Consider the following 25,380-nt stretch of genomic DNA (forward strand, 5'->3'; position numbering starts at 1 on the left):
GAGTCCCAGGTTAGGCTTGCTGCTGTCAGTGTGGAGCCTGCTTGGAATTCTCTCTCCCTATCTCTCTGACCCTCCCCTGCTTGCATGCTCTCTCTCAAAAATAAAATAAACATTTAAAAAAGGGCAGGGGAGGGGGGTCAGGTAAAGTAAGTACCAGAGCAAAACAGATTCCCCTCCAGTGCAATTGGGTTAGATGCCTCTCCTATGTGCTTCTAAAGCATCAGATAGGTTCCTTGTGGTGTCATGTAATAGTGATGATAATGAGGAAAGTGGTAAACATTCACTGGCTTCTTATTTTGTGCCAAGCTCTTAGCATAGTGTTTGGATTTATTTGAATTATTTCCTTCATCCTGAGGATGTGAGATACCATTTCACTGATGTGGAAATTGAGACTTGGGTTTGGTAACTTGTCCAAGATCACACAGATAGTAGGTTGTGGAACTAGGATTCAGGACAAGATGTATCTGTATTATCGTGTCCTGTCCCTTTGCCCCTCATCTGGCCCTGTCCAGGCTACCCTCTTTCTGTGTTTCTGGATTCCAGGGGAAATTGTAGGTGGACAGGTGGGCGTGAGTACAGTGCAGGACAAACGCTCCCTGCCACACTCTAGAGCAGCCTAAGTGACTGGAATATCTGAGTCTCCCCTTTACCTTAGATAGAGGATGCATATTGATACATGTTTTTGTTGGCTCTCTAAATTTCTGTACGATATTGCCTTAGACATGTTCCATGAACTTGTCTTATTTCTTTTTAGGCACATATTGGTCTTCTTGCTAAGTTCTGAGAGATACTATCCAGTCCCTAGTAGATAATGGAAATCTTCTATTTTCACTGGAGGACCATCTCTTGAAGGCTCTGAATTGATATGCCGGGAGCTAAGCTAGTCGTCCAAAAGCCAATTTGTGGAATCGCTAATTTACTGAATATATTTGTTTCTTTCAGCTTTTTTAATTGCCTGGTATTCATCTTGTCTTTAGAGCAGCACTTTACATTATGGTCAATTTGTTTCTGCCTCTGCTGCTGCACCGGCTATAGGTCTGGAGGAGCTGAGGGCATCAGACTATAGATACAGAAATACATAGTATGAATATGAAGAACTCTTAAAATCCAGTGTTTATTAATATAATCTTAATGATTAATTAAGAATATATGTGTAGGATATCTCCCTATATTCTTGAGTCTGTAGTACTTGAATATATTCTTGTGATCTGTAGTCTTGGTCTCTGGCTTTCTTATTCTGACTCTTTCTGTTTCTCTACTGCTACTGTTCAGAATTCCATTTTCATGTCAACCAAAACAAATGGGTAAAGGAATAAGTACATGTGGCTAATTGCTCTACTTCTCCTCCATTTTTCTTCATTTCATGATTCAGCTTCGTTGGAGGATATTTTCTGACTTGATGCATGAAGTCTGGTGCCCTTAACAGCTTTTGCTCCCAGGGCTCTGCCTGCAGGATTCTTGTAGAAGTAAAAGAACTTACTAGTAAGTGGGATGCAAATACCAGGCTGTGTGTATGTACTTCTCACATAAGCAGCAGTGCTGGGGATGGAAGAGAGGAGCCAAATGACATTTTGTATTTATTTTTTTCAATAAGTTTAAGTTCTTTTTTTTTTTTTTATCTTTATTTTTGAGACAGAGCACAAGTGGGGAAGGGGCAGAGAGAGAGGGGGACAGAAGATCTGAAGTGGGCTCGGTACTGACAGCAGCGAGCCTGATGTGGGGCTTGAATTCACGAGCTGTAAGATCATGACCTGAGCCGATGGCACTCAGTCGACTGAGCCACCCAGGTGCGCAAATAAGTTTGAATTCTAAAAAGTTGATATTTAAGCTCAAGGGTTGAGCGTTCAGATTTACATGGAGAATTGGAATTTAAATTATGTAAGTATTGACCGAGACAAAGCACCTAAAAATTCCATGCAGAACTCATTTCATTAATGATGCTGAGTTGATAGCGAGTCAACATGAAGGAAGACTGTTTACGCTGGCTTAATTGCTGTGTTGACTGTAAATATCAGCCAGCTGAGTAAAGGAACCATATTAAGTCCAACGCTTACCTCTACTCTTTTCCGCTCCCCATCCCACCCCCCAAAACCTTTTTTCCCCTGCTAAAGTGTGAACTTCCGGTTTTGGAGGTGTGTGTGTGTGTGTGTGTGTGTGTGTGTGATGCACCTGTATATATGCACACATGTGGCATTAAAAGCACAATTTATTCAGCTGTTGTCAGGTTGTGCAGGTCCTCAAATGCAAACACAGACTCAAATAGAACCAGCTTGTGCAGTCAAGGGTGGGGTATTCTAAGGATTCGGGAGTGACTAGTAGAACTCATTGGCAGGCCAGGGATTATAATACTGACAGGATTTTCCCTCCCTACCCTTATTCTTTGTTTCTGCCTAAGCCTGGCTTTCTATTTCTCACTGCAGATTGACTTTCTCCACGTGGTGGAAAACACAGTATATGTGGCTCCAGAATTTGGTATTTTACAACTTCAGCCACAGGAGGGAGACGCTTGTTGTAAATCCTAGTGTCAGAGGAAGGCAATTCAGTCTTCTCAACTGTCCTGGGGCAGTGGGGTCATGTGAGAATTGGCAGCCCTGAGGGGCACATGGAATGCATTTGGGGGAGAAGGAATCCTTACAAGAAGGGGGAAGTGTTGTTCCCCAAAGAAGAGGGTGGTGCCCACAGGTTCCCAGAAGACTAGGTATCTGCTGGTGTGGTTCTTACGCATTCCTCAGGATTTACCACCAATCAGAATATCTATTTTAAATCACTTGGCAGACTTAACTGTAATCTTAGACCTTGTATTCCCCCCCCCCCCCCCCCCCCGGCTTCTTGTCAACAACAAGGTTTGATTATAATTATTCTTCAGCAGGCATATGCTAACACTTCTTACTCATTTGTCAGATTGAACTTAACAAAATTAAAAAGTCCAATGAGAGACCCGATCTTTAAGACAATAGAAGGCTGAACTATCAACTCCCCATCATTTTTGTAATCCAGAATCTTGTTGCCAGGATTACGTTCAGCTCTTCTTTAATCTGTGTAGTCAGAAGCAGTAAGACTGCTTTTCAGTGAATATTTAGAAACACAGCACAGGTGAAGTACAGTCTTTTTTTTTTCATCTCTGTCTAGGTAAGTAGCCCTAATCCTGAGGAAAAGGAAGCTGGGCACTGGGCATTGACTTCCACACTTTGTGTTTTAAGATTGGAGTTAGTTTTCAATAGATAACGACCTGGGTGTATTCTGAATCCGTTAAAAATAAAGTTCTTGGTAGTCTTTTTCATGCTTTGCAGAATATTGTCTCCCACAAGCACTCAGTATCTGTCTCCAGCCCTGGCTTTTGCCGGAATTTAGGATTAAATGAGTAGAATCTGCAGGCCTGCTAGGCCCCCAAATGATTGTTGTTTCCATGGAAACAGTTGAAGGCCTCTCAATTAAAATTGCCCCCGTAGGCTGGACAGAGTAAGAGTATGAAAATAAGTTTGTCTGGGAAGCCAAATATTCCTCCTCCAAATGAAACCCAGAGAAGACAAATGATCCAGGAATCTGCTGACAGTTGACATCATTTTTTTTTTTCTTTTTGGGGTGTAGCTTTGTGTTTGAGATGCAGGTATGTGTGTTGGCTGGCTGGTGGCTTGGCCAGAGCTGCCCAGATAAATGCCCCTGTTGTCCATAACCTCTTTGTGTAGAGCCACAGATCACAGAAGAGTGTTTGGGAACAATTGGATCTTTGCTCAAACTTGAGTGTGAGTCACAAAAAGCCCATTAAAAATAGGTGAAATCATAGAATGGTATTAAAGTTGGGAGGAACCTAAAGGTCCTTGTGCCCCGTTTCCCATCCAATTTGGGAATCCATCCTAACACAACTGAACAGCAAGGTTCATAGTTTGGCTTCCCCATGAATGGGGAGCCTTCTCTGATCCATTGCTGGAGGGTATTAGAAAGCCCTCTTTTACAATCCTACTGACATCTCTTCCTGTCACTTCCACCTCTGCTGCCTCTTTTCGGTACCAAGTAAATTGAATCTACTTATCTCATAATTAAGTCTTTAAATTTTAAGAGAATGTTATCTATATACCCTCCAAAGTCCTCTTTCCCCCTGGCTTATTAGCAGGTCTAAAACATTAAGACTTTAAGTATGGACACCTGTGTTCAGAGACATTCTAGGGGGAGAGGTTGATTTCCTTCTAACACTGGCCCCTCACCACTGGTGCTTGGATTTTGTGTGTCTTTTCTGGCAATTTTTTTCTTAGCATCATTTGTGCAGGTAGAGAGTTGATAACTGTTTCTGTGTTTTCCTCTTCTCCCCTGCCTCCCCAGAGTAGTCACAGTTCGAAGCTTGGAAATATGAGAAACACAAGACTGGATCAAACCATTGGTCTAAGCAGTCTCATGAAGGGTGTGGTTGTGTTTGTGAGGTCACCTCAGAAGTTAGTGAATACACCCTACATTCCTAACTGCTTTCATAATCTCTCAACCCTTTATCTGTGACTTATTTAAACCTTTGGCCTTTCCTGTAAAGTTTAAATTGTACATTTTAAGAGTCCTATATTTCTCATATCTGTCCTATTATTAATATCCTATTGTTCTTAAGTTAATGCCCCGTCTAAAAACAACAGCAACAACAATAAAAACAAACAAATTCTTTTTGTCCAAATGATCCTACAACCTTAAAATGGATGGAAACTTCAAACTCCTAAATTTTGGTGTTAATTCATGCTGACTGGGAAGTGCTGGGAAGCAAATACATGGCTTCCACTTGGTAGGCAAACACTGAAGTAGGCATTCTGTTTTGGTTCCAAAATATCAGTAGCTGTGTGACTTTCAGCAAGCTACCAAGCCTCTCTGGGTTTCATTTTCCTCAAGTATAGAATCAGATACATACTTTATGTTCTCTCAGGTTGTTGGCAGTGCTATGAAAACAAATTATTATAAGACTTCACAACAAGCTATACTGTGATATTCTGGGATATTTTGAGAGTTCAAAACAAATTTAATAAAATACAATATTGATGATATTGGGTATTTAAGACTCCTATACATCCAGTTTCAAAAAAACAGGTGTCTGCCTCTATAGGAATGAATAGTAAATATGTACCTTGCATTTTAGGGGAAAAAAATCTCATAATTTCTGACATAGGGTCTGGGTGGTATGTGATGTGGTATCACAGCTGAGGGAGAAATGATTTCTGTAAAAAAGTTGTGTGTCCATAAAGAAGTGAAATCACTCTGGGTTCCTTTGGAAGGAAGACAAAAGGGTGGAAAGTCCGGGAGTAACTTTTGACGTATGAATCCTTTAAATCTCAATTATTTATTTTTTAAATTTCTTGAGGGAGAGAATACATGTGGGGGGCAGGGAGAGGGGCAGAGGGAAAGAGGGAGAGAATCCCAAGCAGGCTCCATGCTCAGCTCAGAGCCCGATGTGGGGGCTTGATACCATGACCCTGGGATCATGACATGAGCCAGTATCAAGGCTGTTCTGTATACATAGGTCTGTGATGGGAACTCTCAACTGACTGAGCCACCCAGAGGCCCCTAAATCTCAGTTCTTAAAAAAAAAAAAAAAAAAAAAGTATTAAGTTAAATACCCCTAATGAGTCAGTGTGAGATAGCCATCAGCACAGATCACCTAAGTGGGCTTTGGGGGATCGGAGCCGGGTAGGGTCTACTGTGAAGCTCAAGGTGGATCCTGAGGCATGGTCCTTCCCTGGAAGACTTGCAGGGGCTTGTTGCTGGGGCTGGCCTGCTGTGGTAGCCTTCAGCATCTAGCTCCACACCCTGGTTCCTGAGAAATGCCACAGGCTTGAAGCAGGCCCTTGTCTGCCTTGGGGCTTCAAAAATGACTCCTCTTCCTGGGGGTTGGGAAGTGTGTTTCTCTTACCCACATGTTTTTACTTATGACTGCTTATATTTGGACATAGAAAAAAAGGTAACATCCACATCTTCTCCATACAAGGTCTGATGACAGTTTCCTGGGGTCATTTCTTTGCTTTATGTAATTTTACCAAAATTACAAACTTACCTAGACCTTAGAAAAAAGTAGTCTTTTGTTTGTTTTTTGCAGTGTTTCTTGAGTATTAATCATGCATAATAATCAGATGACCTGTGAAGTTTTTCATTGAAAGGGGGAATAAACCATTATATTAATCTTTCCATGTTGAAACACTGACCAGGCATCCTGGTGCCTTGTTGTGTGTGCTTTTCCGTCCCCAGGGAGTTCTGTCCAACATCTCTTCCATCACTGATCTTGGTGGCTTTGACCCGGTTTGGCTCTTCCTTGTGGTGGGAGGAGTGATGTTCATTTTGGGATTCGCAGGGTGCATTGGAGCGCTACGGGAAAACACCTTCCTTCTCAAGTTCGTGAGTATCCCACTCGGCTCTCAGGCTGAGGGCTAAGCTCCCGTCTCTCCACAGGAGGATACCCCATCTGTAGGCAAAGTGGCTCTACCAAAGGCAAAGCAAAAATATGGCCCGGCTAATGCTTTCCTTTTGGGAGAGCTCTCTAGATCACCAGCTACGTGCTCCCCCGTTTTTCTTAATAATATAAGTACCACCCCCAGCCCGTGCCCTCCGTGGAGGTTTTGTACGTGTATATCAGGATTTGCATTTCCAGTCCTTAAAATGCCTTTAGATTAAGGTAGGTATACATATAGTTTTCTTCTCTTAAGTGATTTTTACCTCCTCTTTTAAGCACCTAGTCAGTAGTGAACTCTTCACATAGTTGAGAAAAACCAGACATAAGCACATTAGCTGTGGCCTGTCCTGATTAAATCTGTTAAGCAGTAGGTTTCGGAGAATATGGAAAAACAGTAAGAGGGACGTCCTCCTCCTTCTCTGCCAGTACAGACTTCTCCTTTTGTATGATCAGCATAATTTTCAGGTCCCTTGCAGGGTGTGTGCACTGTTAGCATGAAAATTTTTAGAGGAGGAGTTTTACCAGGGGCAGATAAGCAATAAAGTAGAGCGTGAGAAATGAAAGCCTTTCCTTTGGAGATTCCTTCCAAAGGAGAAAAAAATGGCATATGCTTACGTGTATGTATCTGAAACAGGTTTGTTAGGTGTAGTCAAAGGTCAGCCAAAGGTGCCTGTCAGTCTGGAGCTTGGCATGTGGGTGGGCACCTGTGTGGATGCCCTCTGAATAACAGCAGAAGGGTGAAAACAATCCACCTTCCTGTGGTGAGGGAAGATGGTGGGATTTCTAGACAACAGTATTCGTGTAGTAACCCCTGTTGCTAGAATCATACTTCTCATCATTCAGGGACATTTTCACTTAAAACGAGAGCCTACACTTGAACTAGTCCCAGCAGCCATGCAATATGTGATTCTCTTTCCGGGCCACATCATCCTCTGGCATTTTTCTTGAATATCCCTGAAGAGAGCAGACTCACTGTACCCTACCCAGGGTAGCCCATTTCAAATTTGGGCAGCTCTGGAGCGGATGAGGTTTTGGAGAATCGGACCTGAACGTTCTTATGTTTAACCTGAAAGTTTATATGACTCTGCTAACAGGGAAAACTAAGGGATATTTGGTCTTCTCTACACTTAAATGACCAGTTGGTTCTCTGTTCTGTATACATAGGTCTGTGTTGGGAACAACTGGTTTCCTAACACTCCATTTGCCTTATCTCCCAGTTCCCCCTTTTAAACACATGCACACACAGTTATTTCATTACACATACACACACACAGTTACTTCATTCCTTACCTAATCAAAGACCTGTGGAGCCCCCAGGAGAGCTCTGTCCATGATCCTAACCTGCCAGTCTTCCGGGCATGAGAGCCTTCTAAATGCGTGGGCTCACCTCACTCAGTTTTTCTGTAGTCTCATAAGGCCACAGATAATACTGAGCATTTGCCACTATTTTAGAAGTTTTAGCCTCTGTGGCCTCAATATGGGATCCCCTTTAATACGATCTACTTGAATACAGTTTAGTTTGTAAGAGGAATCCCTTTAATGTAGTCTATTGTATTTGTACTTGAAGATACCAGAGTTAACTGAACAGGCAGAAATAGATACATTTCTCTAAATCAGCACCTTAATTTCTAAAGTCCCATTTTGGAAGGGAAGAAAATTGAATTGTTTCTTGGCTTTTAAAAATGTCGGATAATATTTGAAATGGTCTCTATTTAGTACAAACAATAAAACCTGGCCCAGAATATTCTTTGAGCAGGAGCTGTGAAATAAGTAGAAGCAAATGTCAACATGGCTTGAAAACAGCCTCAAAGATTGGATTCTGTAAGGCTGGGAGATTTGCTGAGGGAAAATCTGAGAGCTTAGATAATGTGAAATAGAAATGGAGCTTCCTGGTCAGCTAAGGCCCTAGTTTGAAGCCTGTGAGTCAGTCTCTGCACCTTTGAAAGTGGGGGAAATTGGATTACAGGGTCAGGGCATATAGGTTTCTGCCAAATACTCTATAAGAATTTAATTTGGACTTAATTTTTGACATATATGTATCATATAACATTAAAGGAAAATTTCCCAGGGTAATTGGAAAATGAACTTGCCTAACCTTTATGGTGATGAGAACAAAAAGCTAGTTAAAATCTCTTCATGACTTGCGTCTTGGTATTTTGTGTACTATTGTATTGTACTTGGTATTTTGTGTACATTTGTATACAGATGATTTTCTCATTTGTATAGTGTGATAACTAGTGTATTTCTGTACCTAATAAAGGGACGGGAGTTGTTTTATACTATGGGGTAGGCATTGAGTAAAAGTGATAGTTTTTTCCTGTCTTTTTTTCTAGATTGAGGAAAGCTTACTTTGAAATTACTGGTACCACTGATGATAATTAACAGTTGAGATCCTATGTCTACTGTATGCATCAAGGACAGATAACCAGGAGATCTATGGAAGCTGAACCTGAGCCCTGGAGGGTCTAGAATTAAGGCCTAAACTTTGGGGTCCTAGACTTTGCCAGGAACTTCTTTCTTTCTTCCACCCCTCCCCTCATGCCCACCCTCCCAAGATGGCCCTTGGTACCCTGGGAAAACACTGTCAGATATGCAGACATTTGATGTGAGAAGGCCCCACCCCACTGCCCTCTCCCACCCTCACTGCACATAAGACTGTGAGGTCTTTGGAGGCAGGATTATGCCTTACTCATCCTTGCTTCTGCAAAGCCCTCCAAATCCAGGGCCCGATCTATTATGGGTCCTTCGATGGTTGCTGGAGGAATTAACATATTTTTGTCTTTGCTTTGTTTTAATAAGTAACTGTGTAGTCTGCTTCGCGCCACTCCTCCAGCACCTTTTTCTCTCGGTTGGCTGCTCGACGTCTGCTTGCTGAGGCAGAGAGCTTTAGCCCCCTCTGCCTCTCAACCACTCTCCGTCCTGTAGCTTTCAGGAGCTCTGCTGAGCAGCTGTGGCCCTCTTTCTGTCCTTGTTACCAGAAGTTCACCTCGTCCTTCACAACCTCATTTCTCATAATCTGTTTCAGCACAATGAATTAGAAAAGAGTAAGAGGGTGGGGGCGATAGGAAGTGGAAAGAACCGTGGGTGTGAATGATACGTTGGTATGACTGCCATCTGAGTCTTCTAGATGGAAAGGCAGTTTCTCCAGATTTATGGGCAATCACATTACCTGTGGCCTCCAGCCTTTCTGTTTAAATTCTTGTTGTCTGCATTAGCCAGAAGTCTTCCTTTGGCTGCAGGTTGATGTTATTTAAAATCTTCTGAGACTGGTATTTACAAAGAAGGGTGAGCACAGCCAGTGTTCCTAAGAAAGCTTTCAACCCAGTTTTCATGATGGTAAATGATTTTCACATCCTAGTCACCACCCCCCCCCCGCCCACACTCACAAACTTCCTCTTTGACCTCTTCATCCAAGACGAACACATCTGCTATCTTACACCATAAAGCAGGTGCAAAGGAGAATTAAAGCAGTATCTGAATCCAGAAAAGGAACATGTTGCATACAGAATCAAGGCCATAGTAACAAATGGCAGTCGATCTTACAATACTGAGATAATTTCTCTTTCAGCATTACGAAAGCTTACTAGAGGTAGGGGCAGGTCATGGTTCAAGAGTCTGGCAGTACATCAATCAGAAGAAACTCATTAGGTCTTAATGTGGGTCTAATGAGAAATTCCTTTTATCCATGTTTGCTTATAGGCTTTGTTGTTTAATTACCAAATGGACCACAAGAGTCCCTAAAATGTGATTATGAATGATTTTTAAAAATCCTTTCTTGGAATATAATATTCTATTAATGAATCTTAAACTGAAGATTATCTGCTTTGGACATGTGTAACAACCACCCAATGTAATTACAAACCTTTTTAGAAGGAACCCTCTAACTATATATGATCAAAATAGCCCTTTTAACTGTTCTCTGTGTGTCTTTTGTCTTAGTTTTCTGTGTTCCTGGGAATTATTTTCTTCCTGGAGCTCACTGCTGGGGTTCTGGCATTTGTTTTCAAAGACTGGATCAAAGACCAGCTGTATTTCTTTATAAACAACAACATCAGAGCGTACAGAGATGACATTGATTTACAGAACCTCATAGACTTCACCCAGGAATATGTAAGTTTAAATTTATTTTTAAGTTGAAAGCCTTCTCGAGGAATGAGAACATTCCTCCTGGCTTCTGCATGTGCCAGCTGGAACCTACCTCTGATTCTTCCACATGGTTTTGTTTGTTTGCTTGTGTATTTATTATTTTCTGACCTGCTTTATGACTTACATGATTTGCACCCTGAATGGAAATGCCCTATTTTCACTTATCTCAATTTCTACGAAGTCCAAGGGACCAAGAAAACTTCTTGAGCAACAAGATTATAACTACAGTTGCTGTTTCCTATTGACATCTGAAGAATATTCTTTTGCTAGAGGTGTAGCATTTTGTTTGGTGTTTAACATGCTTTCTTGCTCCTTGTCCCCTTTAAAAAAATTTTTTTTTTTTTTGCTTATTTTGAGAGAGACTGAGATAGTGTGAGTGGGGAGGGGTAGAAAGAGAGACAGAGAGACAGACAGAGAGAGAGAGAGAGAGAGAGAGAGAGAGAATCCCAAGCAGGCTTCACACTGTCATCACAGAGCCCAGTGTGGAGCTTGAACTCATGAAACCATGAGATCATATGAGCCAAAATCAAGAGTTGGACGCTCAACCCACTGAGCCACCCAGGCACCCCTTGTTCCCTTTTGATCGTCTTCCACACTTCACAGCTCACAATAATACATTTAGCAATAGAAAATTTGTCCACAAAGTTCCTAACATGCCCATCCAAATATCCTAGCACATGCAGTTCCATGCAACTGAAAGTTGAGAAACTTCTAAGCCCTGGCGGCTTCTAACAAGTAAAGAATCTCTCACAGAGCCACCCCCCACCCCAGGTTTCTGAACATTACCAGGTGATGTCCTCTGTAATGCAAATGAAGTAGCAGGCACCCCGTTTGACTCAAAATGCAAAATGGTATAAACAAGGTTCAGAAGAACTACAGATCTAGTGCCAAAATCTGATTAGCAAAGTGACCATGGGCTAACAGAACCTTGACCTATTTCCCCAAGAGTAAAACGGAAATAATAATAGCTACTGTTTAACTCCTGCAAATATTAGGGCACTCTAATGAGATGTGCATGGTTTTATATTAGGCTTAAGGTGTAACTGTCCTAAGGTGTTAAGGTCTTTATTTGCATGCACTGAGAAACTGGATAAGGTGAGCAGAACTGGACAGTGCTGTCTGTGCCATAAATGCAGGACTGGAGGGCCAACAGAAGCCCAGTGGATTAACGGTGGTCTCTTGGTTGGACAGCTTTCCAGAATGAGCTGGGGTCCCTTCTGATAAAGGGAGGAGATGGCTGCATCCGCACTTGCTATCTGGGAGACCACCCTCCTTCCTTAGGTACTCAGAAGTCAGCTGAGTTGTATTGGTTTTGTTCAGTAGCATCAATGACCGTCCTTGAGTAAGCTGCACCTCAGCTGTGAAATTAAGCCCTGTTTCATCTCCTCAGCAGACTTCAGTGTTTTGTTAGGTCATAATGGATGCAAGCTCACACCTTGCCAAATGTCATCACTGACTAGTTTGCGTGACAGATCTGATGAAGCTTTGTGGGCAAACCTTGAGACGCACAACCCAAGCCCTCGAAGGACCAGACGGGTTGGAAGAACATGCGTGCACACGTTCTCTTGAAATGCTGTCTGCTTTATATGGAAATCCTGTTATTTCATGTGATTTTATTTTTCTGTTATGGAGTTTAATGTGTTGAAGTAGCTATTGGTCCTGAAAGCCTTAAAATGGTCAAGGCTTGATGTGTATTTAACTCTTGAGAGGTAGAGCTCGTCCATTTGAGGGGAGTGACGAAGCTGGCTTCTGGAGCAAGCAGTACTCGAACCAGGCCCCATTTGAGACTCACTGACTTTAACTGCTCATTTTATATACATTTTAATTAGATGACTGAATTTTTGTAAATGCATTTACATATTTTTAAATATTTGTTTTTGAGACAGAGAGCGCCAGTGGGGGAGGTGCAGAGAGAGAGGATCCGAGGTGGGCTTTGTGCTGTCAGCACGGTGGGGCTCGAACTCATGAACCATGAGATCATGACCTGAGCCAAAGTCGGATTCTCAACTGACTGAGCCACCTAGCGGCTGCTGGATGATTAAATTTTTTAAGTTCAAAATGTAAATACATGCTCTTTAAAAACTTCAGAGTAGTAACCGATATATAATGAAAAGTAAGCCTCTAAAACTTTTGGGGGTAATGAGCATGTTCACTATCTTGATTGTGGTGATGGTTTCACAATGTATACGTATGTCAAATGTTATAAAATTGTACACTTTAAGGGGTGCCTGGGTGGCTCAGCCAGTTAAGTGTCCGACTTCGGCTCAGGTCACAATCTCGCAGTTTGTGAGTTCGGGCCCCATGTCGGGCTCTGTGCTGACAGCTTGGATTCTGTGTGTCCCAGTCTCTCTGCCTCTCTCTCTCTTTCTCTCTCTCTCCAGAAATAAATAAACATTAAAAAAAGTTGTACACTCTAAATATGTTCAGTTTATATTGTATGTCAATTATACCTCAATAAAAAGGATTTTTTAAAAACCCTTAATGCAGTAGAGACCACAATTTTTAGACAGTAAGCCTCTAGCCCTCCCACCCATAACCCCACTTGCCTCCTTCAGGCACAGTCAGGGTTCAGTGTCTTATTTATCCTTCTAGAATGTTCCTCCACGTACCCAAGCCAGGCAGACCTTGTTCTGATTGAGCCTGCTGAGCAACTCCTCCCCTTCCTCCACCTAACACCATGGGTCTCCTAAATCATTTAAATCAGATGCTAACACATCTTACAAATCTTGGGCCTTAATCACTTTGGAAGCTTTTATAGGAGCTGCTTAGGTTTAGTTTGGTCTACAACTAAATTCTGAGACAGAAAAGAAAGTTAGAGCTGGCTGGGTGTCGGTCGTTTGGTCATGAGTATAGGCGCCTGGTCGCCTCCAAGTCAAGATGTTCTAATTCTCTCCTGTTTGCTCTAGTGGCAGTGCTGTGGGGCTTTTGGAGCTGATGATTGGAACCTAAATATTTACTTCAATTGCACAGATTCCAATGCAAGTCGAGAGCGATGCGGTGTGCCATTCTCCTGCTGTACTAAAGACCCCGCAGTAAGTGAAGGCCAGCAGACTGTTGGCCAGCTCCACACGTCACACCGAGAATGGGCAGGGGTGGGGGGCTTGGGGGGATGAGCACAGTGACTTTTTTTCTCAAAGCCTCTTCTTACGTGCTCATTCCCAATTGTAGCTCCTGTAGGGGGCACAGTGCTCAGATCTTCCCAGTAGGGGTAATAATTGCTGACCTTAATTTAGTAGTACGTGCTGGTTCCTAGTCTCAGTCTTTTTGTGAGTTGGCTCAATAAAATTCAGAATGTTCCTCCTGGCGGATACCACCATTATCTTCCCTCTTTGGGTGAAATGTAGGCCGGTAGAGTTTAATTAACTTTCCCAAGCTCACATTGCTAGCAAGTGAGGAGCCGAGCTTCAGACCCAGAGAGCCTGCCTATGGTGTCTGTAATTCCTTCTCTGTGAGAAGGACGCTCTTAGGTGAGAGCTCCCTGCATTGGTTTGGGGTTAGTGATCCTTTGCGTCCCGACGTGGTTCTGGGGAGATATTAGGGATAGGAGAGGAGTTTGAGGTAGGATAGGCTCATCTACTAGGTAGGAAGACCGCAGCTGCCTGGACTTTCAGTTGCAATGATGATAATAACTGTAGTCGGTATTTGAGAAAAAGATAAAATATTACACCTGTGCATAACCCCTTCTACCATGACTTTGGTTGTATTTTGGGTCAAATCATGTGACTGGGATATGGGATGTCTTGAGATGCAAGTGCCTTGTCGTAAGTTAAAAGCCAGGAGTGAATGTTAGAACAAGTGGGAGAATTTGCTTCTGCACATGTCCATCCCCCACTCTTCGGCCTTCTGGGACATCAATCCAGGCAGCCTCCTCCAGGCCGCCCTTCTCGAAATCAAGTGGAGCCCAGTGAGGACCACTGAACTCGTCAGCAATTTCCCCATGGAGGGTGTAAGGTGTGGGGCTCTTTAAAAGAGGCCATGGTCTTGGGGTGGAAAAGTAGTTCTCTGAGGGCTTCAGAGGGGTCTCCGGGCTATTACTCTTGGTCTGAAAGAGACTGAGAATCAGAAAGGACTGTGCTTCCCTGCTCTGAGACCCTGCCAGGAAGCCCACCTTTCCTACTGGCTAGTTTCGTGCTCTCCTCTGAGGAGGGCTCACAGGCAGGAGAGCACCCAGTACAGAGCCCTGGGTGCCCACGCAGGTACTGGCCAGCAGGTGCAAATTATTCTGTCTCCAGTTCCTGCCCTGTGTTAACATTCCATCAGAAGTATGAAGCGTCTCTGAAGGCATTATGCTCCCCTTTTGACTACAGATACTCTGGGTAGAGAGTTTTCATTCCATAAATGCCAAGCTAATAAAATCCACCCCATACCCTGCAGAGGGGAAAAAATAAACCTAAAACCGCAGAACCCACATTTCTTGTCAGACCTGTGAGATGTCAGGGTGTCTGTCCATGTGACGTGTTGTCAGCACATTGTTTTGTTTTTAATTATTAAAGTAATGCATTCTCATTGAAAAATCCTTTAAATGATACAGAAGTATATAGATTAAAAAGTAGAAGTCCCCCCAAAAGAGCATAAGTAAACATAGTCGTTGTGCCCTTTACCATGGTTTTATCTATGTCTTAGTTTTCTGAACCCCATATGCTTCCTGAGGTTGTCAATAACATGCTTGCTTTTCTTATATTTCCCGAGCCTCAGTTTTCTTCTTTTGGAAAAAAGAAGGCATATTTTAATACTTACTTCTGAGAATTTTTATAACAATTACTTGGGATAATACATAAAAGTGTTTAACATGGTACCTAGGACATCTCCATGCCTAAGCACACAGTTTATTAACAATACTTAACAGGGATCTTCTGCTAATTCTTAGGTGGGCTTCCTGTCTATTGAGTGAATTTCACTTTTCTATTTTCTTCCTCCCCAGGAAGATGTCATCAACACTCAGTGTGGCTATGATGCCAGGCAAAAACCAGTAAGTGGAATCTCATCTTGTCACTTAGCACAAAGGGTGTTTCTGAGGAGCTTTTGAACTTGCATGGTGACACTGTGCTCTCCTCTTCCCTTGCGAAGGAAGTTGACCAGCAGATTGTTATCTACACGAAAGGCTGTGTGCCCCAGTTTGAGAAGTGGTTGCAGGACAATTTAACCATCGTGGCTGGTATTTTCATAGGCATTGCATTGCTACAGGTAAGACCAGGCTCCTTTATGGATGTCACAGAGAAATGATGCTCTGGGAGAGCCCTTCCCAGGACAGGAGCTCTGCTTAATCACCTTAACATCACAATTTTTAAGACACATTGGAAGGCTGGGAAACAGACCTAAACTATTGGGTTTATATTTTATTTAAAGCCCATTTTAGATGCTACTATCCTGAAATACTTCAGGAAATCTTTTTTCCTTTCCAAGATGGAGAAATTGATTGGGTTAGCAGTTGTCTGCTGGGATTCCAGTGTTTCCATGGGCAAAATAATATTGTATTGTGACAGTTGGGGCAGGTAGGAATGGTCAGAAGTAGATCCCAGTGGCAACATTAAGACTTTTTAGAATTTCACACACATCCAGTGTTCTGTTCTCTCTCTGGACCGCCTTGTCAAAATGCTAGTGAGGGAAAGAAGACACCCACTTTTCCTCCTAAGCAGCCCCAAGAGCTGAGGTTTTTATCTTGTAGAGATGTAATACTTTTCTTAGAGGGTCACAAATGGGGCACAGTGGTTGAAAGAGATTAAAGAAGTCCTAAATAAATGGAAAGCCGTTCCGTATTCATAGATTGGAAGACTTAATTTTGTGAAGGTGGCAGTACTCAAATTGATCTACAGGTTCAGTGCAATCCCTTTCAAAATTACAACTGCTTTCCTACCCCCATCCCGCCCCCAAATGGACAAGCTGACCCTAAAATTCATGTGGAAATGCAAGGGACCGAGAATAGCAAAACAAACTTGAAAAAGAACAGAGTTGGAGAATTCACACTTTCCAATTACACTTACTACAGAGCTACAGTAATCAAGATGGTACATAAGGTTGGATCCACAGATCAGTGGAAGAGAATTGAAAGTCAGAAATAAGCCCTACATCAATGGTCAGTTGATATAAAAAAAAAACAATTTTTTTTTTAATGTTTATTTTTGAGAGAGAGAGCGTGAGGGGAGAGGAGTGGCAAAGAGAGAGGGAGATACAGAATCTGAAAAGGCTCCTGGCTCCGAACTGTCAGCACAGAGCCTGACACAGGGCTCAAACTCACCAACCATGAGATCATTACCTGAGCTGAAGTCAGATGTTTAACCAACTGAGCCACCCAGGTGCCCCTATGGTCAGTTGGTTTTTGACAAGGGAACAGAGATCAGTCAATAGGAAAAGAATAGTCTTCTCAACAAATGGTGCTGGACCAACTGGATACCTATAGGTAAAAAGAATGAATTTGGGCTCCTACCTCACACCATATATGAAAATTAACTCAAAATAGCTCAAAGACCTAAACTTAAGAGCTAAAGCTATAAAACTCTTAGCTAAAGCTAAAGACAGTGTAGGTGTAAATCTTTGTGACCTTGGATTAGGCAGTGTTTTCTTATATATGACACCAGAAGCACAAGCAACCACAGAGAGTACATAAGTTGGACTTCATCAAAATTTTAAAACTTGAGTGCTAAAAATGATAAGAAAGAGAAAAGACAACCCACAAAATGAGAGAAAATACTTGCAAATCATTGTGTCAGATAGGGGTCCAAAGTCTAGAATATATAAAGAACAACTCAACAATAAAAAGACCAGCCCAATCCAAAGATGGACAAAGAATTTGAATAGATATTTCTCCAAAGAAAGTACAAATAGCCAATAAGCACATGAAAAGATGCTCATCATTAGATATTTGAGAAATTTAAATCAAAACCACAATGACCTAGCACTTCACACATGCTAGGATGGATATAATTAAAAAGGAAGACAATAATGAGTCTTGGCAGGGATGTGGAGAAATGGGAACCGTAATACATTGTTAAAGGGAATGAAAACAATAGAGTCACTGTAGAAAACAATTCGGCACTTGCTCGGAAAGTTAAACGGAGTTGCCATTGTGACCCAGCAACTCCACTCCCAAAAGAACTGGAAATCTGTTCACTAGAAAGTTGTACAGGGACATCCATAGCAGCACTATTCATAATAACAAAAAAGTGGAACCAGTGTAAATGTCCATCAGCTGATGATGGATAAACAACATGTGGTTTATCCATAGAATGGAATATTAGTCAAGTCATCAAAAGGATTGAGCTTGAGTGGTTGTGAGGGATGGGAGAATAGAAATGCCTGTGAATAGGTACAGAGTTTCTTTTCAAGGTAATGGAATGTTCTAGAATTAGACAGTGGTGATAGTCGTACACCCTTGTGAATATACTAAAAACCACTGATGTGTATACTTTAAAATTAGGACATGCTTTATAGTGTATGAATTATGTATCAATTTTAAAAATGAAAGAAAAGAGATTCATTGACCTAGGAAAAGCCTAATGACGTTTTGAGTTTCACTGTTTGACTCTCTTTTCCTTCCTTTCCCAGATTTTTGGGATCTGCCTGGCCCAGAATTTGGTTAGTGATATTGAAGCTGTCAGGGCTAGCTGGTAGGGCCCCGGCAATGCTGCTGCAAAACACTGGACAGACCCAGCCTTCCTGCCCCTCCAGCGTGCCCAACCCAATCCATGCTGCACGGACCCTGATCACAGAGGCATCTTGCAATCCCACCTGATGGAGCCGCCAAGAACTTGGTTTGGGGGAGGGGGGTGGTGCAACTGGGAAATGCTGCTCACTGACAGAATTAAACAGATAACCAGTATGAAAGTCGTTGAGCCGTGAATCTCTACTGTAGCCATGAATTTATGGATGGATACTTACCAAAAAAAGAAAAAAAGGGAGGGTGAGGGACCCAGATGTACCTGAATTTGTGGAACACACAGTCTCGTTCTCCACTTCGATAACTGGAGGGCTGGAAGAAGCAGTTTTGTTCTTTGTCACACCTTGAAGGGACTGCTTTCTGTTCCATGGCCTAAAGAAGTACATCTTTCCTAAAACTCAGCCCCTTACCTGGGGGGGCTGTGGTGTTTTGGGGCACCCCTTCGCTGTACATTTCAAGGAACTGTTAACAACTGTGATCCCAAGAAGAAAACAGCTTGTCTTCGGGGTTCAGATTTTGTGACCGCATTCAGCAAGTAATGCGGGTGGGCATGCGTGGTCTCTCCTGGAGTGTCCCTTAGAAGGGACGTTGTGTATCCCACGTGCATGGAGTAAGGGCAGCAGGACACTTTGTGATGCTGAATTTTAGCAGGACAGATCGTTGTTCTAAGTAGGCCTGAGCTTTATTTATCAATGACATTCAAGGAGAAATTGAAGTTAATGAAGAGGTTATTGGTTAACATCCCTCACCCCCGCCCACCCTATTAGTTGTTGGATTCTTTGGAAACTCTGGAATATTCTGGGTTTTGTTTGGCTTTTTTTGCGTTTTTGTTTTTGTCTCCCAAAAGTGAGAGCTGGGATGCAGTTTCTCTTAAAGTGTTTTCTTACTCAGCTCAATGTTAATTTTTTGGTATAATCTCCCTGCATGATCTGTGAACCTGAATCCACCAGCTCCTTTTCCTGCCCTGTCTCCCACGAACATTTATAAATGTTATTTGGTCGGCATTCACTTCGTAGGTTCCCGGCCTTCAGAGGTGTGGCGTGTCCTCCCTGGCTGCGAAGCGACTGGTAAATGCTTCCACAGACTCGATAGTCCCTTTACCCCATCAGTCTCCGGGGCCTCATCCGCAGCCCCCAGTTTTCTCTTTGAATGGAATTGAACCTAATGCTGAAACAGTGTTGACTCACAATCAAGAAATTTATAATGTTTTTTTCCCCCTTCTGGTTTTACTTTGCTTTTATTTAACAACAACAACAAAAAAAAAAAGCATGGCCAGAGCTCCCTCCTAGTGCAGACTAGCCATCAGGATGGTAACAAAGCACAAATACTTAGGAGGGAGGGGCATTGATGGGGCAAGTGTTCTGTGACCCAAGGTCGGACACCACTTCCAGGTGCTGCCGCTCATCCTTACCCCCACGAAGGTGGGGAGGGATGAGTCCTGCCCCCACATTTTAATCCAGCTGGTATCCACCAGGATGCCACTCTCCTGGGGAGCAGACATCAGCCTGTGGAACGGCGGGAAAACCACAGGTACATTTTATGGTGATGCCACACTTGCCAGCACAAAACTGGGCAGCTAGCATGCTTTGTGGAAATTTAGCAAGCTTTTCCGTTTTAGCCCCATGTTGCATCGCTGTGGCTGATGAACGTGTCAATCTGCTCAGAGAAAAGACAGAAATTCTTTGAAAACTGTCTCCAGAGTGTGGGTGTGTGTGTGGCTGCATGTGTGTTTTTGTGTCTCTGTGTAGTTAGAGATGTTCATTCCATCTTCTGGCTGTAAGATGATTTGATGTCATCTCTGCCCCCACGCAGTTGTCATTCTGTAATGTCATTCCAACACGGAGAAGACTCGAGCCCCGCAATTGGCACTCTTGTCTTTATTACCTCATTCTCCGGTGAACTCCCTCTGACCAGTTGATTCAGAATCAGGCAGGATCCCCTCCCTTTGGCACATCCAGTGAAAGGCCAAACGGCAAGTCCAAGTGCGTTCTAAATTTTAATTAGTCACCCTTTATTTTTTACACTTGAGAGTGGTTGTAATTAAGGCTGTCATTAATAAACTGGTTCTACCTTACGTGGAGTTCTGTCTTTCTTCATTACTTGTTTTGGAATTGCAGAATTCTCAAATCCAGTGGCTCTCAGACTTTAACGGGCATCAGAATCAACCAGAGGGCTTGCTGAAACAGATTACTGGGTTTGTCCCATCCCCACAATTTCTGATTTAGGAGGTGCGTTTCTGACAAGTTCCCTGGTGATGCTGTGCGTCTTGGATGCACAGTTTGAGAAGTACTGCTCTGATCAGCTCTCTAAGGGGGAAAGGAACATTTCGGGGCTGGGGAGGGAAAAGTCCCTTTGTGCTACTGGGTGCAGATAGGTGGGTATGTAGGAACTGTCTGTCCTTGAGGTCATTGTCTGCTGGTCACAGTCACCTGGGGACCACGTAGGATGCAGATCATCAGGCCTTGCCCCTGGCAGTTTGGGAGGGCATGAGCCAGAGCCTATGTTTTTAAGAAGCTCCCGTTAAGAATTTAATGCACAGTGAAATTCAGGACTCATTATCTTGGTAATATTCACAACTTTTTTCTAAGAAAATAATTGCTAGTAGTCCCTGAGAATAAGAATCTTAAAAACCCATTTGAAAAATCCTATTGTAAATGTCCTTTCATTGTGAATTACCACTGTAGAAAGACTTGTCTTTAAAACTATTAGACTTTTTTCAAAGATCAAACAAAATGTGAAGTTTCATAGAGACCCAAGTAGGTCCCAAGACTTGTTTGAGAAACATTTTACCTCGTTTCCCTGGATATTTGAGACCAAAATGTTATTTTGACTTTAGAGAAAGTTGTCAGTGGCAATTGGAGATAAACAGTCCCTACTGAGTTTTCTTAGCTGTGCTGGTAGGGATTATGTACCTCTGTGAGGTGATTGGCCCTCCTTGCTCACAACAGACACAGAGCCAACAAAGAAAATTCTAGCTTAGATGTAAAAGGACGCTTTGTCCACAAAACTCAGGGCTTACAGGAAGTTTCTTCCTGTTTTGAAGGTAGACTCCTGCAGGATAGTTCCTAAATTTCTCTTTATCTGTATCGTTTGCTTACGACAAAATCATTGCTTCCATGATTTAAAAATATTTAATACCATTTTTAAAAATGAACACAGGAATAAAAGAATTTTGCATCACAAAGCACTTAAAAGAGAAGTCAGTCCCTCTATTTTTTCTCCCTCTTTTCTTCTCCCAAGGAGTAAACCTTGATGTCTCTGTCAGCCTTCTCCCTACTGTAGGTCCCAGTCTTCCTTCTCTCCAGGAGATTCTGAAAAGTGTCTCTTGGCCTCATTGTGCAGAATGTTTCCTCATTCATGCCCTGGGTCTGTGTGGGCAGGAGTGGGGTCATTCTGCAGTTCTGTGGAGTCCCTCTGAGTGTCAGTTTCCGGCTCACTTGGACAGGAGCCCTGGGAAGCCGGGGGGCTGAACAATGAGGAGCTGGAGCCCAGTGACCTGGCTGGCCCTCTGCAGCTCTCTTTGTCATTTGTTCAGTGAAGCCCTCCTTCTCTAGGGAAATCCTGTTTAGACCTCCAAGGAAGAACTGGCAACCTCTCCATGAACACTGGCCAACGAGGGTTCATGGCCAGCACACTCCAGTGAGGTCATGGGACTGCTCGGAGGTGCTGCCCTCTCAGCAGTGAGAAGCCGCGTCTTTGAGGGAAAAATACAGTGTTTGCCTGGAAATATACTAACTTTGGCCTTCTGGTGACATAAAATCTATATATGACGACAGATAAGGCAGATGTCTCTGGGTAGGGGTAGGGGTTAGAGAAGAGAAGCCAAACTTGGAACAAAGACCAAAGCCAACTTTAGACTTCCTTTGCCTTCTTTTTTGGAAGAGTTTGTGACAAAGGTCGAGTTTATAAAATCATAGAAGTGCTAGTTTTTAGGATTTCTGTAATTTTGACGAATTAAATACAGCTTCCTTTGGATTGTTCATGATGAGTACTTCTCTTATAAGCTTGGCACCCATGACAGGATGCCTGAATTAGTCCACTCCTGGTATCCGTTAACCCAAATCAAACTCCTTGGGACCTGCACTGGCCAGTGGAGGCCCCAATTTACTTCTAGGAGCTCCCGATCGGAGAATACCTGAAGGAAGAGCAGGTTAGTTTAAGAGTTTCTTACTGTGCAAATACATTCTAAAAAGAAAACAGCATGCAAACAAGATAGTTCTTCCCATGTTGTTGCTTTTCTTTGAATGTGTACTTGCAATGTATGTGGGAGAAAACCAACTAAGAAGACTCCTTTTAAATCTGGAGCTTATAGGCTCCCTAGCTCAGGGTTTAGGGCATTGGTCTTGTAAATCTGGAACTTATCTTCGTATATTAACTTTTGCAGAGCAAATGGTTTGACAGGAACGTATTAATGGCCTGCCCCCTAGTGGTGTCCATGTAGAACAACTACTGGCTGGAGTTCTGGTTTCTGCAGGAATGAAATCACTATTCAGAAGTACTTGTGCTTTGGAGACACTTGAGTGTTATATGACTGTATTTTGTGTTCTCTGGGTTGGTAAGTCCTTCATTCCCTTTATGCACTCCTGAAAATGACATAGATTGTTTTGGAAAGTGAGAGAGCAGAATGTTTGGCTCTCTTTACCGTCTATGTCCTGGGACTTTACAGGGCTCTGCGTCAGGGTGCATGCAGGTGAAGCTGGGCCCTGCCTTCCTGCCAAGACTCAGACACAGTTTACATGAGAGGTGGTGGCAGTCTAAAATTGCTTATCTGCCGGGCAAGCAATTCTCCTGAAGCAATGAATACGACATTTCTGGTATTTTCTCTATAAGCACCCGTTTGGATCCCCTGGAGTTTGCTTTGATCCGAGAATTTGCCACTTTGATTTTAAAGAAGATTGGTAGGGTGTTGGGGGTGGCCTGGATTACCAACTATAACTTGTGTTTTAGGAGTTCGTTGTGAGTTGAATTGTCTTCCAAAAATTCGTATGTTGAAGTCCTAAACCTAATACAGCAGAATATGACCTTATCTGGAAATAGAGTGGATGTACTTAGTTAAGATGAGGTCATACTAGAGTAGGATGGGTCTTCTGGGGAAATTTGGATGTGGCTGCACACAGAGGGAGAACGCCACATGAACACAGAATGCCGGGAATTGCCACTAAGCCACTGGAAGCTAGGAGAGCAGCAGGAACAGATTCTCCCTCAGAGCCTCCAGAAGGACCTAGGCCTGCCAACACCTTAATTTTGGGCTTTTACACTCCAGAATTGTGAGACAATTTCTGTGGCTGAAGCCACCAACTTTGTGGTACTTTGCTATTGTAGCCCTAGGAAACAAATACGGAGTTTGATTGCCTTGTGCTGGTTTTCAGGGAGGAAGTGGAAGGACTGTTCTGAGGTCCACATGCTGTTTTTCACATTAGAATTGGTATGTATGTGCCCTGGGCAGAGCTCCTCCATATTGTTTAAATGGATGCACCTGAACATGGCTTAGGACGTGCTCTCTGTATCTTCCTTAAGCTCTTACACATAGTCTCAGCATGTTTTGTGGGACATCTTAAACATAGGGAATGATTTATTTAAAAAAAAAATTTTTTTTAATGTTTGTTTATTTTTGAGAGAGAGGGAGAGGGAGACAGAGGATCCAAAGCAGGCTTCACACAGTCAGCCGAGAGCCCGATGTGGGGCTGGAACTCACCAACCGTGAGATCATGCCCTGAGTTGAAGTCGGACGCTTAACCAACTGAGCCACCCAGGTGCCCTAGGAATGTTTTATTGTTAAAAGTCGTGGTCAATTTGTAAGTAAATGATCTTAAATGTAACTTGTTGGGGTGATTAAAGCCTTATAAATAAAATAGCTATATTTCCATGATGTGTGCTTTCTTTAAGTTTTGTTACTTTGTGACTGAATCAGCCCACTGGCCCACCCACAGCCTCCTATAAGCTGGTACTGCGGGTAATGCGTCATCTATGCCTTGAAGTAAGAGGCTGCATTTACTGAAAGTTTACTATGTTCCAGGCACTGTGCTGTAAGCACTCTGCATACGTTTTTGAGGAAATGTAAACCAAAGGAGAGAATAACCCCACGCATGTGGAAAATTTAGACTTCATCCCGAGTTAAACCAGTATCTTCCAAGGTGGTGCTGGCCCAGAGGGGAAGAACACAGGGCCATGGAAGAAGGCCTCAAGGAGGAAGACAGGCTTGACCTGGGCCCCCAGCAAGAGCAGAGGAAGCCATCCCAGGGCAGGAGTGAGAAGGTGAGTGTTGCTGGGGAGGCCCCAGGGGTGAGGAAAAGTGCAGATAAGCAGTGAGAAAGTCAAGCACACAGAGTCCCGGAACTGTGGCCCAGTCCCTGGCACAGGCCAAGACCTCAGAAACTTGCTGAATGACAGGGGTTGGTACCTGAGGTGATCCATAGCCCCCTCCTTCTGGAATGAAGAGGTGTTTGATGCAAAGTAGGATTTGTGGTAAAGCTGGACAACGTCTACAGGTACAAAAACCTGGCTTTTGATGAGAATACTCAAAAAATCATTTCAAAAATTTGCCAGAATTTTCTTTCGAAGTATTTTGTGGGAAGCAAATAAAATAACAGCCACGACACCCATGCCCATGCATGAAGTCACTGTAACTTTACAGATCAAATGGCCTTAGAGCTCTTCAGGGCAGCAGCAAATACCTTATTTTCTCCTTGTTCTGGAACCCAGCCATTTGCTCCATCCAGCTCCACCGTCCCTGTGAAATTTCTATGATCTGGGAGCTGGCAGGGTGAGCACCAACATGTTGCAGCGGGGAACATTGCATGGAAGCATGTGGAGGTTGGAGGTGACAGTCTTGTTCTTTTTCAGGTTGAAGCCAGGCCCTTGCCTGAGAGTAGTTGTTCTCAGCAGTAGATGCACATTATAATCCCATCGGAGTATCAGACAAAAACAAACCAAAACCAAACCCAAAACACCACCATGCAGAACTTCCCCACTCCCCATTTTTTAAAAAATGCGTATTTTTGTGAGAGAGAGAGAGAGAGAGAGAGAGAGAGAGAGAGAGAGAGAGAGAGACAAGTGGGTGGGGAGGCAGAGAGAGAGAGAATCCCAAGCAGGCTCTGCACTGTCAGGGCAGAGCCCAACATGGAGCTCAGTCTCATGAACCATGAGATCATGACCTGAACTGAAATCA

General features: G+C 43.1%; 1 protein-coding gene across 4 annotated transcripts in view; it reads left to right on the top strand.

The window, feature by feature from the left end:
• Positions 1-20,286, top strand: part of TSPAN5 (tetraspanin 5) — a 173,903-nt gene extending 153,617 nt beyond the window's left edge. For 2 of the 4 annotated variants that reach the window (XM_030313397.1, XM_030313396.1), the window contains 6 exons: positions 6,211-6,357; positions 10,352-10,522; positions 13,465-13,590; positions 15,480-15,527; positions 15,626-15,742; positions 18,101-20,286. In XM_030313397.1, the coding sequence (XP_030169257.1) occupies positions 6,211-6,357; positions 10,352-10,522; positions 13,465-13,590; positions 15,480-15,527; positions 15,626-15,742; positions 18,101-18,166 (675 nt within the window). In that variant the 3' untranslated portion in view covers positions 18,167-20,286. Of the gene's footprint in view, positions 1-6,170; positions 6,358-10,351; positions 10,523-13,464; positions 13,591-15,479; positions 15,528-15,625; positions 15,743-18,100 lie in introns of all 4 variants that reach the window. The other 2 variants (XM_030313398.1, XM_030313400.1) reach the window with 2 other exon arrangements.
• Positions 20,287-25,380: the final 5,094 nt, after the last annotated feature.

This window comes from Lynx canadensis, chromosome B1 (assembly GCF_007474595.2).
Source record: "Lynx canadensis isolate LIC74 chromosome B1, mLynCan4.pri.v2, whole genome shotgun sequence".
NCBI lineage: Eukaryota > Metazoa > Chordata > Mammalia > Carnivora > Felidae > Lynx > Lynx canadensis.